This window comes from Tachypleus tridentatus, chromosome 4, assembly GCF_004210375.1.
Source record: "Tachypleus tridentatus isolate NWPU-2018 chromosome 4, ASM421037v1, whole genome shotgun sequence".
Taxonomy (NCBI): domain Eukaryota; kingdom Metazoa; phylum Arthropoda; class Merostomata; order Xiphosura; family Limulidae; genus Tachypleus; species Tachypleus tridentatus.
Window position 1 is genome coordinate 100,059,352 of NC_134828.1, and position 15,488 is coordinate 100,074,839.

General features: G+C 34.7%; 1 protein-coding gene across 5 annotated transcripts in view; it reads left to right on the forward strand.

Moving 5' to 3' along the window:
• Positions 1 to 15,488, forward strand: part of LOC143249764 (unconventional myosin-Ia-like) — a 224,206-nt gene that overhangs the window by 206,879 nt on the left and 1,839 nt on the right. For all 5 annotated transcript variants that reach the window (XM_076500153.1, XM_076500149.1, XM_076500154.1 and 2 more), the window contains 4 exons: positions 676 to 791; positions 4,690 to 4,784; positions 9,523 to 9,627; positions 11,288 to 11,334. In XM_076500153.1, the coding sequence (XP_076356268.1) occupies positions 676 to 791; positions 4,690 to 4,784; positions 9,523 to 9,627; positions 11,288 to 11,334 (363 nt within the window). The remainder of the gene's footprint in view (positions 1 to 675; positions 792 to 4,689; positions 4,785 to 9,522; positions 9,628 to 11,287; positions 11,335 to 15,488) is intronic.

Below are 15,488 nucleotides of genomic sequence, written 5' to 3' on the forward strand. Positions count from 1 at the left end.
AAGACATCTTTGAAAGGATGTCAGGTTGCTCTTAATTTAGGATTCCTGTGTTTAATGTATCACTCAGAGTATTTGATTTGTTCATTCACCTGCTACTCACCTTACTCTTTAATACTTATTTTATAATAAATATTCAGGATACTCAGACTGGTATTTGCGAAAGCCTGGCGATAGGATTGCTTTTTTTGTTCACGTAGTTTTATGTGAGTAGATAAATGGTTCGTGTCCCGTAACCACATACAAAAAACATCGAGCGCCGCACTTTAGTACCGTGAATGCGTTATGAGAGTGATGGCCAAATTCCACTATTTGTTTGCGATAGCCCACAAGTCGTCGTTGAGGTGTTAACTATCTACTTTCCATCTATCATATCGCTTCAGAATTAGGCACAGCTATAGGAGATAGCCCTGAAGTAGCTTTGCGCGAAATTCACCTAACGAACAACCAAAATTTCTCTGTACGGTTTCAAAATGTGTATAATGATTTAAGTTCATTTTATAGATGTCTGTACGTGTAATACATCTGAAATTACGCGTACTTTAAATTTTGCAGTTTTGTATGTCTAAGTTATTGCTGATAAATAGCTTTACAAACAAAATTAATATTAAGGTAAGTATTGGAGTGAGGATATTTTGAATTAATAACATGATATTTTTTTTCTTTTTTCTGATTTAGACGTACATTGGAACAGTTGTGATCTCAGTTAACCCTTACAAAAAACTGGCCCTCTACACTAACAATATTATAGAAGCCTACAGACGTTGCAGTATGTTCGAGCTCCCGCCACACATGTGAGTATTTTACTTTCAGACGATGAATACGGAGGTGTTTCACAAATGTTAATACAATGAAAAGACTATAGGTGTCTTTTACGTGTTATCTTGAAAGTTGATATTAATTCTTTCAAAACGTTTCAGTGAAGTCGCTTCAGAAAATATTTTAGAGTGGCTAGTCTGGGAAATAGGACAGCAAGGCTAGTAATAAAAATGGTTAATATTAGCTAACTGCTAGATATGGACGCTTTATTTGTTTCCAAATGATATATGGAGAAAGAATTAGATTTTCAATAACTGTAACGCATTAGGAGACCTACAGTGATGACATTTTAAGTACAGTCTTAATAGCTTCATTAAAATAAAATATGGGATACTTGACTCTTATTATGAATTTACGTTAGTAGGCTATAATAATTAAAACTGAAATTTACATGTAACATATATGCACCTGTTGGCTTCTATTGCAAATATATTACATTATTGTTGTATTGACAGTGTTTGTAGACTTATGGGAGGTTTACTTTTTACAGGTTCCTAGTAAAATTCAACATTATATTTTTATTATTCAATGCGCTAGAACTGTAGATCTAACTATCTAAGGCTCTAGACGTGAATGCTGCGGAATACGCTCAGCACTTTCGGCTGTGGTAATTTTTTTTAATTGATAGTTAACCCTACTTACAATTCAGTTTGATGAACCTGACAAAGCCCTTGTAGCGACAGTTTCTGCTGCTAGTTGGATACCTTTCATCAAGACAGTAGTTCAAAATTAAGCATAGTTGATTCGTAAGGTTTTCTGGTCTAGTTTTTAGCTTAAGAGCAAATCATATGTCGTTCAGATCGAAAATTGCAGTTCCGTTTATGATGCTCTGGTAAGGACCTGTGTATTTTTAAGCGTTACCAGTATCGTGATTAATAAGTAAAATCTTTAGAAAATATTCTTAATATGTTTTTATAAGTTCACACAAATATTTTAAATCTAACCTTAGCTTGGTTTTAGGACATGTAGGATCTTTCTAAATTACCCTGACAGCTTTTTATCAACTAGATTTAAACTAAAATATTCAAAATACGAAATGGAAAAAAAAAAACTTACACTGAAAAAAAAGTGTTGATTTTCCCTTTGGAACTGTCAAACTTTAATCCATTTATAATACATGACGTTTTAAGAAGAGAAAATGGTAATCAAAGCTATTGGTTCTACACAAAAGTTTATGCAAAAAAGATTACGCCCTGTTCGATGTGTAGCTCATAAATTTGAAAAGTGCCACACCTCAATGAATTACCGAAAAAAATACGTGTTAGAAGAAAACTGATCAGGCCTTTGGGATTAGGATAACAAACTTAATCATTTTCACTGATTTACTTATGTTCGTGTAAATTAGGATGAAATCATTACTGCAGTGTTTTATATAACTAAATCCACAGGCAAGAGTAATTTCTGCTGACTTTGTGTGAGACGGGAAGTGTTAATCAATAAAAGCATTTTAATACTGAGAACGAGAAGAAAAAGCAGCAGATACTGATTAATCTGCGCAGAGAAATGAAACGTTGACAAAATTTCACTAACAAATTAGTTCCATTGGATTTATTCGTTCTTGGGAATATCTTGGATTTATTGGTATGTACAACATGACACTAATCATGTATAGGGGATATCCTGAAGCTAAGGGAGTATCTTAAACTTGCTGGTGTTTACAACATAACACTGAACACTTGTAATAGAAATAAGCGGTATAATAGCACAAAAATAAATATTATTGAGAGAGGTTTCACACAAAACGCTGTGTCAAAGTAATCTGTATAACAGCGAAACGTCGCCCAGCAATTTTTTTAAATTATGACTGACTTATTCTGGAAATTTTAACCACCTTCATTTTGTTTTTCAAAGCATCTAATTAAGAGTGTATAACCTTGTATTCATGAAGTATTTTGTTAAAATAATCAATGCAGATGGCTAACCTTCATTTTGTTTTTTCGAAGCATGTAATTACGAGTGTAGAACCTTGTATTTATGAAGTATTTTATTAAAATAGTCAACGCAGATGGCTAACCTTCATTTTGTTTTTTCGAAGCATGTAATTACGAGTGTATAACCTAGTATTCACGAAGCCTTTTATTAAAATAGTCAGCGCAGATGGCTAACTTTCATTTTGTTTCTTCGAAGCGTGTAATTACGAGTGTATAACCTTGTATCCACGAAGTCTTTTGTTAAAATAGTCAATGCAGATGGGTAACCTCCATTTTGTTTTGTTTTTAAGCGTGTAATTACGAGTTTAAAACCTTGTATTCACGAGGTATTTTATTAAAATAGTCAATGCAGATGGTTAACCTTCATTTTGTTTTTTCGAAGCATGTAATTAAGAGTGTATAACCTTGTATTCCTCAAGTATTTTGTTAAAATAATCAATGCAAATGGCTAACTTTCAAGACCATTTCTTTTCTTTGAAATGAAAGAGTATGATTTTCGTGAAAATGATATCAACAATTAGTCTGTTAAACTAATTGTTTAACAATAATTAATCATTGTTAATTAATTAATTAATTGTTAATTAATACAATGGTATTAATGATAATACCACAGTTATTGTATAACATCTGTTTTATACCTTTCTTCTGTTATCTAAGAAAGACTTTATTAATGTTGTCTCAGAAGTTTTCATCAGTCACTACAGCCTTGCACATGACGCGTTCCCATTTTGATCAATATCATTTCTCTTTATATTGCCCTCCCAGCCGTGGGGGCGTTATAATGTGACGGTCAATCCGACTATTCGTTGTTAAAAGAGTAGTCCAAGAGTTGGTGGGGGGTGGCGATGACTAGCTGCCTTCCCTCTAGTCTTACACTGCTAAATTAGGGACGGCTAGCACAGATAGCCCTCGAGTAGCTTTGTGCGAAATTCCAAAAACCAAACCAAACCTCTTTATATTGAGTAAAATTGAACAACACAAATACATATACTTGATATATAATTTTTCTATATAACATGAAATGGAATTTGTACAAAAACGTAAACCATGTGTTGTCTACTGGTTATCATGCCCGAATTGTGATATGAGAATTCGTAACATAATTCGTGTCCCCTTTAGCGAAAACCATCGATTTGCTCTTTGGGACCGTGAGTGCATTATAAGAAATCTCATTATTCGATTAGAAAAAAAACCTGAGAGATGGCAATGAGTGCTATTGCTATCTACCTTAACTCTAGTGTGTCAGTTTAACTTTGTGAGAAAGAAGCTGGGATTAAAAATCTTACCTTAGTTATGTTTTATGTTGTTTGTCCTAACGGGTTATCGTTAAATCTTTCATTAAAATAAGTCTTTCCTCTTTCAAAAAAAAAACTAACGGTTTAATGATGACAACTTGGAATTTCATGTAATTCCTATTATCAGTATTTTCGAACCGAACCATATTTCCCATTATATCATAGTTTTCCATATCAGGTGAGGTTTTTAATTTATTGTACTCCTAACACTATGAGTAACAGGACCTAACCTATTCTTTCCTCCACTGGTGTATGTTTATCTTCAAATATGACACAATTATCTTTCAAAATTATTGATTAATTTTTTATTATGTGAAGTTTTCTTTTGTTCTAGTTAAGCTAAGTTATAACTGTTAAACAAAAAAAAACACGAGAAGTTAAACCACCCCTAAAGAATGTTTCACCTTTAATCGGACTCGACTACGTCAGATTGTTGACTGAGGAAATGTTTACACATCTTTGCCAAGTTTGCTCAAGGCTCTCTGCAATACTGGTACTTAAATCAGACTCCAACTGTGTGTATAAAAATACCTGGTCCATACTCATATACAATAATAATAACAAAAATTCATACCAGTGCATTCCGTCAGTAGTTTAAATATAAATAGCTTCAATTTTCTTATATTTACTTTTTTCTTTTTTTACAGATACGCTGTTGCAGACAACGCCTATACTTCCATGCTAGACAGGAATACCGACCAGTGTGTTATCATTACGGGTGAAAGTGGGGCTGGAAAAACAGGTTGTTACTGAGTTGTATGATTTCATAAGTGTTTTCTTTAACTTGTGTAACAGTAAGGTAATTTGAAAAAATCGCAGCCACGTGCAATATGTTTATTGACAGTACTCTTATAACTCCAGTTCTAATGCCTGCTCTACGGGCTACCGATACTGTTTCTATCGCTACAGCTATGTTTGTAAGGTATTTAGAATAAATGGTTAGCGTAACGGGCTGCGGATAGCAAGTTAAACAGAATTCAGACTTTCAACTTTTGGCATATTATAGCAAATACTTACGTAAAATATTTTCTCAATCCAAACGAGCCGTTTTTACATATATAATACTTTCAATTTTTTTATTTGGTTTGAATAGCAATATAAAACTCTTTTTGGCTGTACATAGTGCTGGCTGGCTACCTCTCTTCTGGCCAGATTCTCAAAATTAGGAGCTGTTATACCTCTGAACCATAGGAATCTCTTGGCAGGTCATTTAACCCATGCGTGTGTTTATTAACAGCTGTTCACGTTGAAAGTTCTGATTTTTATTAACAACATCAGGCGTAAGTATATGAACCAAAAGAATCTAATAAAGTAATTTTTAATTTAGCTAAAAATCGTCATTGCAAAAAAGCTTAACAAAAGAAAAGAAAAAAGAAATTGGATGCGAGAGGTTTTGGGATGGGTATCTTGATGCCCGGCATGGCCAGGTGGTTAAGGCACTTGACTCGTAATCTGAGGGTCGCGGGTTCGAATCCCCGTCACATCAAACATTCTCGCCATTTTAGTCGTGGGAGCGTTATAATGTTACGGCCAATCCCACTATTCGTTGGTAAAAGACTAGCCCAAGAGTTGGCGGTGAATGGCGATGACTAGTTGTCTTTTCTTTTGTCTTACACTGTTCAATTAGGGATGGAATAGCGCAGGTAGCTCTCGTGTAACTTTGCGCGAAATTAAAAAACAAACGGGTATCTTGAATTGGAAAAATTAATTTACCATTCTGTAGATTGATGACAGTGACGGGAAAAAATATTAACTTCATGCGTGCTAGCATCTGAGCCTTTATAGCTAGGTGGATATATAAATATAAATAAACAATTTAGGAAGTAATAAAAATAGCAAATTGTGAATATTCAGCCTATGACCTCAAGTTTATCGATGGTGAAAATGCGAATTATAAGCATATTTGCTGCCTCAGTGGCTCAGCAGTAATTCATGAAGGCTTATAATGGTACAAACCGGGTTTTTATACTTGTGGTTGGCACAGCACTGATAGTCAATTGTGTAGTTCTGTGCTTAACGATAAACAAACTTAACATATTTCTTTACAAAAAGAGAAAAATATTTGATGCAATGATTATTACATTGCGATGGTAAATTTAATGCATTGTGCATGTACAGAAACATATATGGATATAGAGATAATAGTGAAGACAGTTACAGCTCACTGCGGATGTACAGGTAATAACCAAAAGAATTAAAACTCTGTAGATATAAAGGTAATTGCCGAAGTAAACTTAGCAGCCACAAAAATGATAGTTCATGATGGTATGGTATTAAAACAGTCACGTTTCTTCCAGAAGTAAAAGTAATAGCCAGGATGATTTCAGTTGGTGAGTGTTTGATTGTTTTAGTACAAAACCATATTGGGCTATCTTGCCGTGTCCACCACGGTAACTTGAACCCTGGACTTATCGTTGTAAGTCCATAAGCTTACCGCTGTTTTACCAGGAGACTACAGTTTCTAACTGAAGTTGAAATAGCAGCCAGAACAATCACAGCTCATGATGAAGTAGAATCAATAGCCAGGATAATCACAGTTTTGACGAAGCAAAACCAATAACTAAAACATTTACAATTGTTGATGAAGCAGGAGCTACAGCCAAAACAATCAAAGTTCTTGACAAAATAGAAGCAATAGGCACAACAATCACCTTTGTTGGTGAAGTAGTGGCTATAGCCAGAACAGTCAAGTTTTTTATGAAACAGCGGCTACAGCCAGAACAATCACGTTTTTGATGAAACAGCGGCTACAGCCAGAACAATCAAGTTTTTGATGAAACAGCGGTTATGGCTAGAACAGTCAAGTTCTTGGCGAAACAGCGGCTATAGCCAGAACAATCAAGTTTGTGATGAAACAGCGGCTATAGCTAGAACAGTCAAGTTTTTTATGAAACAGCGGCTATAGCTAGGACAGTCAAGTTTTTAATGAAACAACGGCTACAGCTGGAACAGTCAAGTTCTTGGTGAAACAGCGGCTATGGCTAGAAAAGTCAAGTTCTTGGTGAAACAGCGGCTATGGCTAGAAAAGTCAAGTTCTTGGTGAAACAGCGGCTATGGCTAGAAAAGTCAAGTTCTTGGTGAAACAGCGGCTATAGCCAAAACAATCAAGTTTTTGATGAAACAGCGGCTATAACCAGAACAATCCAATTTTCGATGACGCAGAATCAGTAACCAAGACAACCACGGTTTTTCCTCGGGCCCTCCAGTGGCACATCATTATGCCTGCGGACTTACAACGCTGGAAACTGGTTTTCGATATCTGTGGAGGGCAGAGTACAGATAGCCCATTGTGTAGCTTTGCGCTTAACTTTAAACAACAAAAATAATCTTCGGCGAAAAACAAGTTTACTTTTTTGTTCTTATTAAGCACAAAATTACGCAACCGGCTATCTGTGTTGTGCTGAAACCAAATTTTTGGAATTGTAAGCCATCAGACTTACTACTGAACCACTGGGACTCGGAGCGAAAAGAGAAAGATTAGAAAATTGGAACTTTTTGATATAATTAGAGTTAAAAACCAAAACAAGTGATCTTAATATAAAGGAACCTAATAGATAAAACAACTAACAATTTTAATTATGTAAAAATGAAAGCGAAGCTAAACACAGTATTCACTTAAAGTGTTCAAAGAGCGGTACTAAGAATTACGGCTCCTGTAGTTTATAGCTAGCTCTCTTTTTCATCGAATTACGTAGAACCTATAGGTACATTAATCTCTTTTTGATTTAATTTTGAAATGTATCGTGAGTTTTGTGTGCAGAGAGATTTTCAAAGGAAGACATGTACTATTTTCTTATATTAATCGTATACGTGTATAGATATTTTTAGTTCATAATAAAGACCTACTTTTATCTGTCACGACTTGGTAGCATTCAATAATTAAACAGAATGTGATTCGACTGGATGACGTTCGATAATTAAACAGAATGTGCTTCGTTTAGTTGACATTTGATAATTAAACAGGAACGTGATTCGACTGGTGACACTGGATAATTAAACAGAATATGCGTCGTTTGAGTGACATTTTATAATTAAACAGGATGTGATTCGACTGCCTGACATTTGATAATTAAACAGAACGTGATTCGACTGGATGACGTTCGATAATTGAACAGAATGTGATTCGTTTGGGAAGCATTCGATAATTAAACAGGATGTGATTGGTTAATACAGATTATGTTAGTTAAAGCTTCGACTAATTTCTAAAACATTGGTCTCTAGTATTATATTCCCATATAATATACTTATTAGTTGTTTCGTTGTTTGTTTTTTCAACTTGCCACTACTTAATATACACATCAAATGTTGGCGTATTAGTACAACGTTAGACAGTGATTAATATCAACCAATAAACTGATTCAGCTAAAAAATAAAGTTGCCGTTAGTTTATTTACATCAGCTTGTGTTTTCATAGTGTCAAATATATTTTAAAGTTAAAACAAAAACGAACTACTTTAATTGGAGGAGTCAAACCCCAGACATAACTTTATTTCGGCTACTGAGCTTGGCTTCAGCTTATTACATTTTTGTAACAACTTTTATTTATTTCTGTTCTCCTTATTAGTGCCTATTTGCATATAAATAAGTTTTAGAAAATTAGCAAACCTCGTAATTTTAAATCTTGATGAAATATTATTGTTTAATTCAAATTCATTCAAGAGAGCTTTATAAGCGAATTAACCAATCAAATCCTGGTTAACAAAAATGTAATTGTTGAATGCTGATCATATGTGACATATCAAATTACGACTTGCTTAGAAGCTAGAAACATGAATTTGAGAATGAAAAGAACCGCCAGTAGGAGACCATAAATCTATTAAAAATCTCTCTGCACCTTATCCTCGTATGTATCAAAATACATAGCAATTAATAACGAACAACAAATTGTATACAGTACGTGGGTTTACATCCTTCGAAAAACGCAGAAGTATAGTTGTTTTATTTTGTTCTTTTACAATGAGTTTCATAACTATAAAGAGAAAGGTCAAACAAAGTTTTTAACGTAAGTAGAGGTAATGGATGAAACAAACTTTGTTTCTGAGTGTTTACATTTATTCGCGCAAAGGTGTACAAAGGTTATTTACGTGTAACAATTCCTTATTTTCAACTGATGAAGACTAGGGGGAATACAACAAACCCACGCCAACTTCTGGACTATAAATGTCTGACTGAATAGTAGGATTTGACTGCTTTACTTATAACACACAAAACCCTAAGTTGTAGGGTACTTTTCCTATAACGAAACGTGAAACATGAAACCGTGACGTAACAGTCTGGAAAAATTCTGGTTACGTTAATAATTTTTGAACCGAGAATTCTTGTATGTAAAGAAATATTTTGACGTGTTACTAATATCTAAACATCTCAATACACATCCGGAAACAATATAAATCAGTATCAGATATTGATCGAAAAGGTACTGATGTCAAACTTTTGGCATTTTATTTTCGTATGAATCTATGTTTTAATCTCTCTTACAGAAGCTAGCAAGATTGTAATGCAATACGTGGCAGAAGTATCTCACAAACGAAAAGAGCTTCACTCCATTAAAGAACAGCTTCTACAGTCCATTCCCGTCTTAGAAGGTGAGTTTATATTTCAGATTTAGGGACAAAAAAAAAAAAAAGACGAAGGTTAAAAGAAGTTACATGTTACTCAACAGTTCAGTAATTGAATACTGACTTTGATCCTTGAGTTTTCAATTTTTTATGTTGAATCATGGAAAACTTTCACTACAGCCTAAAACATTATTTCAAACTTTTCAGTGTTAGATTTCTCTAAAAGTCAAAATCTGTGAGGTTCTTTCTTACAATAATCTCTCTTTTCATGCTTATGGTAGCTGGAAAATGAAGCAGCACTGTAACCGGGTAGAACAAATTTAATTAGTTAACACAATTTAGAATAGCATTTATATTTAATAAATAAAACTATAAATCACCTTTTTTATCATTCATGTTAAATAAATCTCCATGTAAATATAAATAGACCGATTGGTTACTTAATATTCTTGTTCTATTAAGTACTGCTAAACACTTCATCATCATAAACATAAAATGTTTTAGCTTATTGTAGTGGTTAAGGCACTCGACTCGTAATATGAGAGTCGCGGGTTCGAATCCCCGTCGCACCAAATATGCTCACCCTTTCAGTCGTGGGGCGTTATTATGTGACGGTCAATTCCATTATTCTTTGGTCAAAGAGTAGCCCAAGAGTTAGCGGTGGGTAGTGATGACTAGCTGCCTTCCTGTAGTCTTACACTGCTAAATTAGGGACGGTTAGAGCAGATAACCCTCGAGTAGCTTTGCGCGAAATTCAAAACAGACAGACTTTAGCTTATTGTGTTGTGTATTGGCTGCATAATGTGGTGGTTAAAGCGCTCGACATGCAATCTGAGGGTAACGGCTGTGAATTCCCAACACTGGATATGTTCACCAATTCAGCTGTCGGGACGTTGTAAGTCAGTCGTTGGTAAAAAGTAGCCCAAATGTTGGGCCTTAGATGGCATAAACTAGCTGTCTTTCCTAGTCTATCACCGCTAAGTAGAGACGGTTAGCGTAGATAGTCCTCGTGTATCTTTGCTGAAAACTCAAAATAAACTAATTTTTGTGTTTTTATTACTGTCCGCAATTAAATACAAGGAAGAGGGTCAGCACATTACGTACAAATCACTGCCTAATCTAATACCAAAAAGTAGGATCTTTAATAGTATCTCTAAGTTGAAACTATAAACATCTCACACCTCTGTTCATGATGGCTAGAAAACAAATATATAATAAAAGAAACTTGTTAACACTATTGTTTTAAAAAATTACAACTTTCATTTATTCATTAACTAAAGCAGATGTTTGGTGAGATATTTTTATTGGCATCAAATATATTTACAAATATACTAATGTATACAAATATATTTAAAATGTTGGTAGGTTCAAAGAACTATGGATATTTCACATAAACATGTCCTATAGTTTTCGAGAAGTTGTTTCGTATTTGTAATTTGCTTTCTCTATTTATCATCTATTTTTCACCAAATTTTAAAACCTATGCTCTCTTTGCTTTTAATTATCTGCTGTCCTGTACTGTGTAATCCAAACATAATTCTTAGTTATTTTAGATTAGATATTACAGTGAAAATTGAGATTTTCGCACCATAAATCCAACTAAAATCTTGCTTAAGATAAATCTTTACAGATTTAGCCTTTTGTTATGTTTAGTTATTTAAGAATGTATAATTTTTTATCTAAACAGCTTTTGGAAATGCCAAAACCCAAAGAAATGACAATTCTTCCAGATTTGTGAGTATAAAACTCTTTTGTACCGTAAATTTCGAAAGAAAACAAGACCTGATATTTTCATGTTAAGGTGCTTTGTTGCTTATTGTAATTTTACTTTGACTTACTTGCTCGTAGTATGGATACTTTGGTTTATAGTTTGTCGGAAACGTCAAAAGGAAGTGAAGATAAAATGATTCGATCATATTTCTTACAACGTCGATTGGCTATTAGATTTAAAACACTTTTGAATTTTATTATTATTTATTAGTTATCTTAAACACATGAAGATTATTTTGCACAATTAGCTTAATATATAGATTTAGGACTGACATAAATCTCTTAAGCTCGGTTAATTCAAAGCATCCTAATGAATATTACGAGGGTTGAATGTGTTATATTAAAACGATTTTGAATATGCGAATCAACAAATCACGTGACAGAAAAACATCTAATAGAAAGCTGTGATGGAACGGAATGCTTCATAAGTACATTTTGACCTTGTTTGGTATTGCGTGGTTCCTATTGTGCCCCCGAAAACTGGTCAATCTGAGAAAGGTATGTGACAACCTTTAAGGACACAAAATATTCATACCTTCAGATCGTAAAGGTATGCACAGATCGGAAATTTTATAGTTTCCTTGTAATTAATGGCATTTGGGAAAAAAAGGATTATGGGCCAACTTAGGCCACCTGGACCATTCAGAAAGTAACTTGTAACAAGTCGTACTCCCATCTGTGATAAATAAAGCGCGGCGTCATATAATATATAAGAATCCATAAGCATAAAAGTTACTGACCAAAATCGTCCATTTACCACTGGAAACAGTATACAACACAATCTAGAAGGATTTCCGGCTGGAAAATAAACACAAATTACGTAAACACAAGATGCTTCCTCCACATATCCGTTCGGCAGTTATATATTTTAAACAGCTGGAGAATGAAACGAATGTTCACTTTTATTTCATTTTAAGACATAACGGCCAAGTTGCTTGATGCAGAGTGTATGAGTATCTGTGTGGCCACATTGTTGAAACTGGCGTTGATAGACCATTGTCCTCTTACACTAGGTGGCTTATGAAAACAAACAGGGAGGGTGGGTATGCCTTAGACTTAGCAGGCCTACTACGGAGAATTTTGCAATGAAACTTACGCTACATGACCGGATACGGAGAAATGGACTGTGTTGGCGTAGTAAACTTCAAATTATTTTTAATATAACGTATTCAGCCTTTGTAGATTTTGGTTTTCTTTCATATTGACTAATAATGCTGCAAATATTTGCCACTTTGCTCTACAGAATTAATTTAATTAATTCGTAAGTTACATTTTCACTTCCATCTGTTTAGTTAGCTTAGTGGGTTGAGCGTGGTTAATGGTAGAATGTTCGGTTCGTTCTGAAGACTTGTAGTTTGCATCTCGTCGTCACAAATGCAGTCAGTACTTTGAAGCCACGATTGTGTTATAAGATTGACAACTAGATCCTACTATTAATCAATCTGGTGGTTAGAGCGCTTGACTTGAACTCTGCAGGCCTTGCATTACCGAACATGCTGCCCCCTTTAGTCATGTGGGCGTTATACTGTTACGGTTAATCCTACTATCCATTGGCAAAGATAAGCACAAGAGTTGATGAAACTGGTAGTACTATCTGTCCTCTTTCTAGTCTATTGCTTCAAAATTAGGGTCGCCTCGCGCAAATGATTCATCTGTAGCTTTGTGCGTAATTCACAAAAAGAAACAGATAAACTTTTCATCGGAAATTATTAATAATTATTCTTTATATGTTTTTAAGGACTTATTTCAAACGGGTTTTAATAAGTTTATAACATTCATCTGTCATTTTAAAGCAAATATAAATCTGGCGTTCATGATAACTGTGATTCCCCAGTAATTCAGTGGTAAGTGTGAAGGCTCATAACGTTAAATTCAAGTGATCGACACAGGGAAAAATAGGCCATTATGCACTTTTTGCTAAACAAACAAACGAAAGAATGGAGAAATATTTCCAGATGGACACGAACTAAATCGGATCTGGATTTAGGTCTTATGTAAGTTCTGGTAGACAGAGGTATCGCTAGTTGTTTAAAACGTTCGGGATTCAAGCTCATATAAATGGGATTTCTCAAAGTTTCAGTAAGATATTTGTAATGTTTTTTTTACTCTAATTTTTCAAAACATTAGCTGGGGATTCAGGGCTCGAGACCCGTAAGCCAGTGGATTTTTCTCCCTCCTCTACTGTTGGTTTAGTTTATATCACAGTTGTTGTTGTTTGTCTCGTTTTGTATTTGCCTACTGATGATGTATATTTTATTACAAATCACAGTTCTTACTTACTCCGCTCAGTGGCACAGCGGTGTGTCTACCAACTTGTAACGCTAGAAACAGGGGTGGGCAGAGCACGTATGGCCATTGTGTATCTTTGTGCTTAATTTCAAACAATAATATGTACTTACTGTGAAAGTTGTATTCAAACGTCTGAGCACACTTTTTGACTCTTCTCAAGGCCCATTCCCATGGATGTAATGAAGCACTATAATTATAATATACACTTATTGCCTGGGTTAACTTTCTTGAAGAGTGTTATACTTTTCAACCGTCTTCTAATTCAGCCTAATAATGTGGTATATGTCAACTGTAGATGGCCTTAGATTAGATATTAACTGGGTAGAATAACTTAGGTGTATTTTTTATTGTGTATGATGTGGTGATCTATGGAACTCAGTAAATCATTTTTATGTACGTTTTTCTCAACATATTTGATCGAACTAACTAGGAGCCTGTCGTAGAGTAACTGCATGTTTGTGCGTGAATTCTGGGCTTGTTACTGTGTATGTTACTCTGAGGACTGGTTTTTGTACTGTTTGTAATTTGCATTTTATATGTGCAGGTGTAGTGTTAACCCATGCAGGAATAACGTGATACGAGTCGGGTGCCCTCTACATTTATTTTACACTTCAATTTTCCAAAACATTAGACAACCAGCGAATAATATCCCGTGATACGAAACCGAAGACCCGTAACTTAGTGTTGAATGCTTTCTCTATATCAAGAAAGCAAACGACAGTATACTAATTTTTATTAAAACTATCCACTGCAGGTTTAGTAAACCTAACTAAATGATTAATAGTTTGCAGAAGGTTTATGAGACTATTTTGTACTTCTGCTAATTTCGATATAACTTCCAAGAGCTGCTGTTGTTTTGAATTAAGCACAAAGCTGCACAATGGGCTATCTGTGCTCTGCCAACCACGGTTATCGAAACCCAGTTTTTAGCGTTGCAAGTCCGCAGACATACCGCTGAGCCACTGGGGGGCACTTCCAAGAGCATGGATAGTCTGTTACTTGTAATTCTTACTAAACTTTTGTCAATGCAACTGCTCGGGCTGATTGAGTGGTAGCTTTCTGGTTTAGTCAATGGTTTACCTTCTTTTAAGAACGTGATAATATTTGCATGCTTCCAAAAGGTTGGGATATATCCTGGGTTCAGGGATAGGTCACATAATACTGTTAAGCGATCAAACAATTCCTTATTTCCTTTTTTGAATACGATCATCTGTATGTCATCATCTCCTGGAACTTTGTTTTTCTCCTGTTTTATTTGGTACTGATTACGTGTTTTGTAGTAACAGGCTTGTAACTTTGTTGTTACTCTGTTTGCTTTGGTACTAATTGCATGTGTTGTACTAATGGGTCTTCTAACTTCGCTTGCTTTATGTGTTTACTTAGCTGTTGTGAGTTTTGAGGGTTTTTTTTTTAGTGTTAGCTAGCGGGCTTGGTGTAATACATATATACATAAATGTTTATTTTGTAGTAAATATTCGTTGATTCATTTAGTTTGTTTGTTTGGAATTTTTGCACAAATCTACGAGAAAGATATCTGCGCTAGCCGTCCCTAATTTAGCAGTGTAAGACTAGAGGAAAAGCAGCTAGTTATAATCACCGACCGCCAACCCTTGGGCTACTCTTTTACCAACTAATAATGGAATTAACCTTAACATTAGGACACCTCCGCAGATGAAAGGATGAGCGTGTTTGGTGTGACTGGGATTTGAACACGCGACCCTAAATTACGAGTGGAGCGCCCTAGCTACCTGTCCATGCCGGGCCTGGGCCTTTTAGTATAGTGAATGTTCACGTCTGATTCGTCATCTGTTTTTTAATGTTTTTGAATT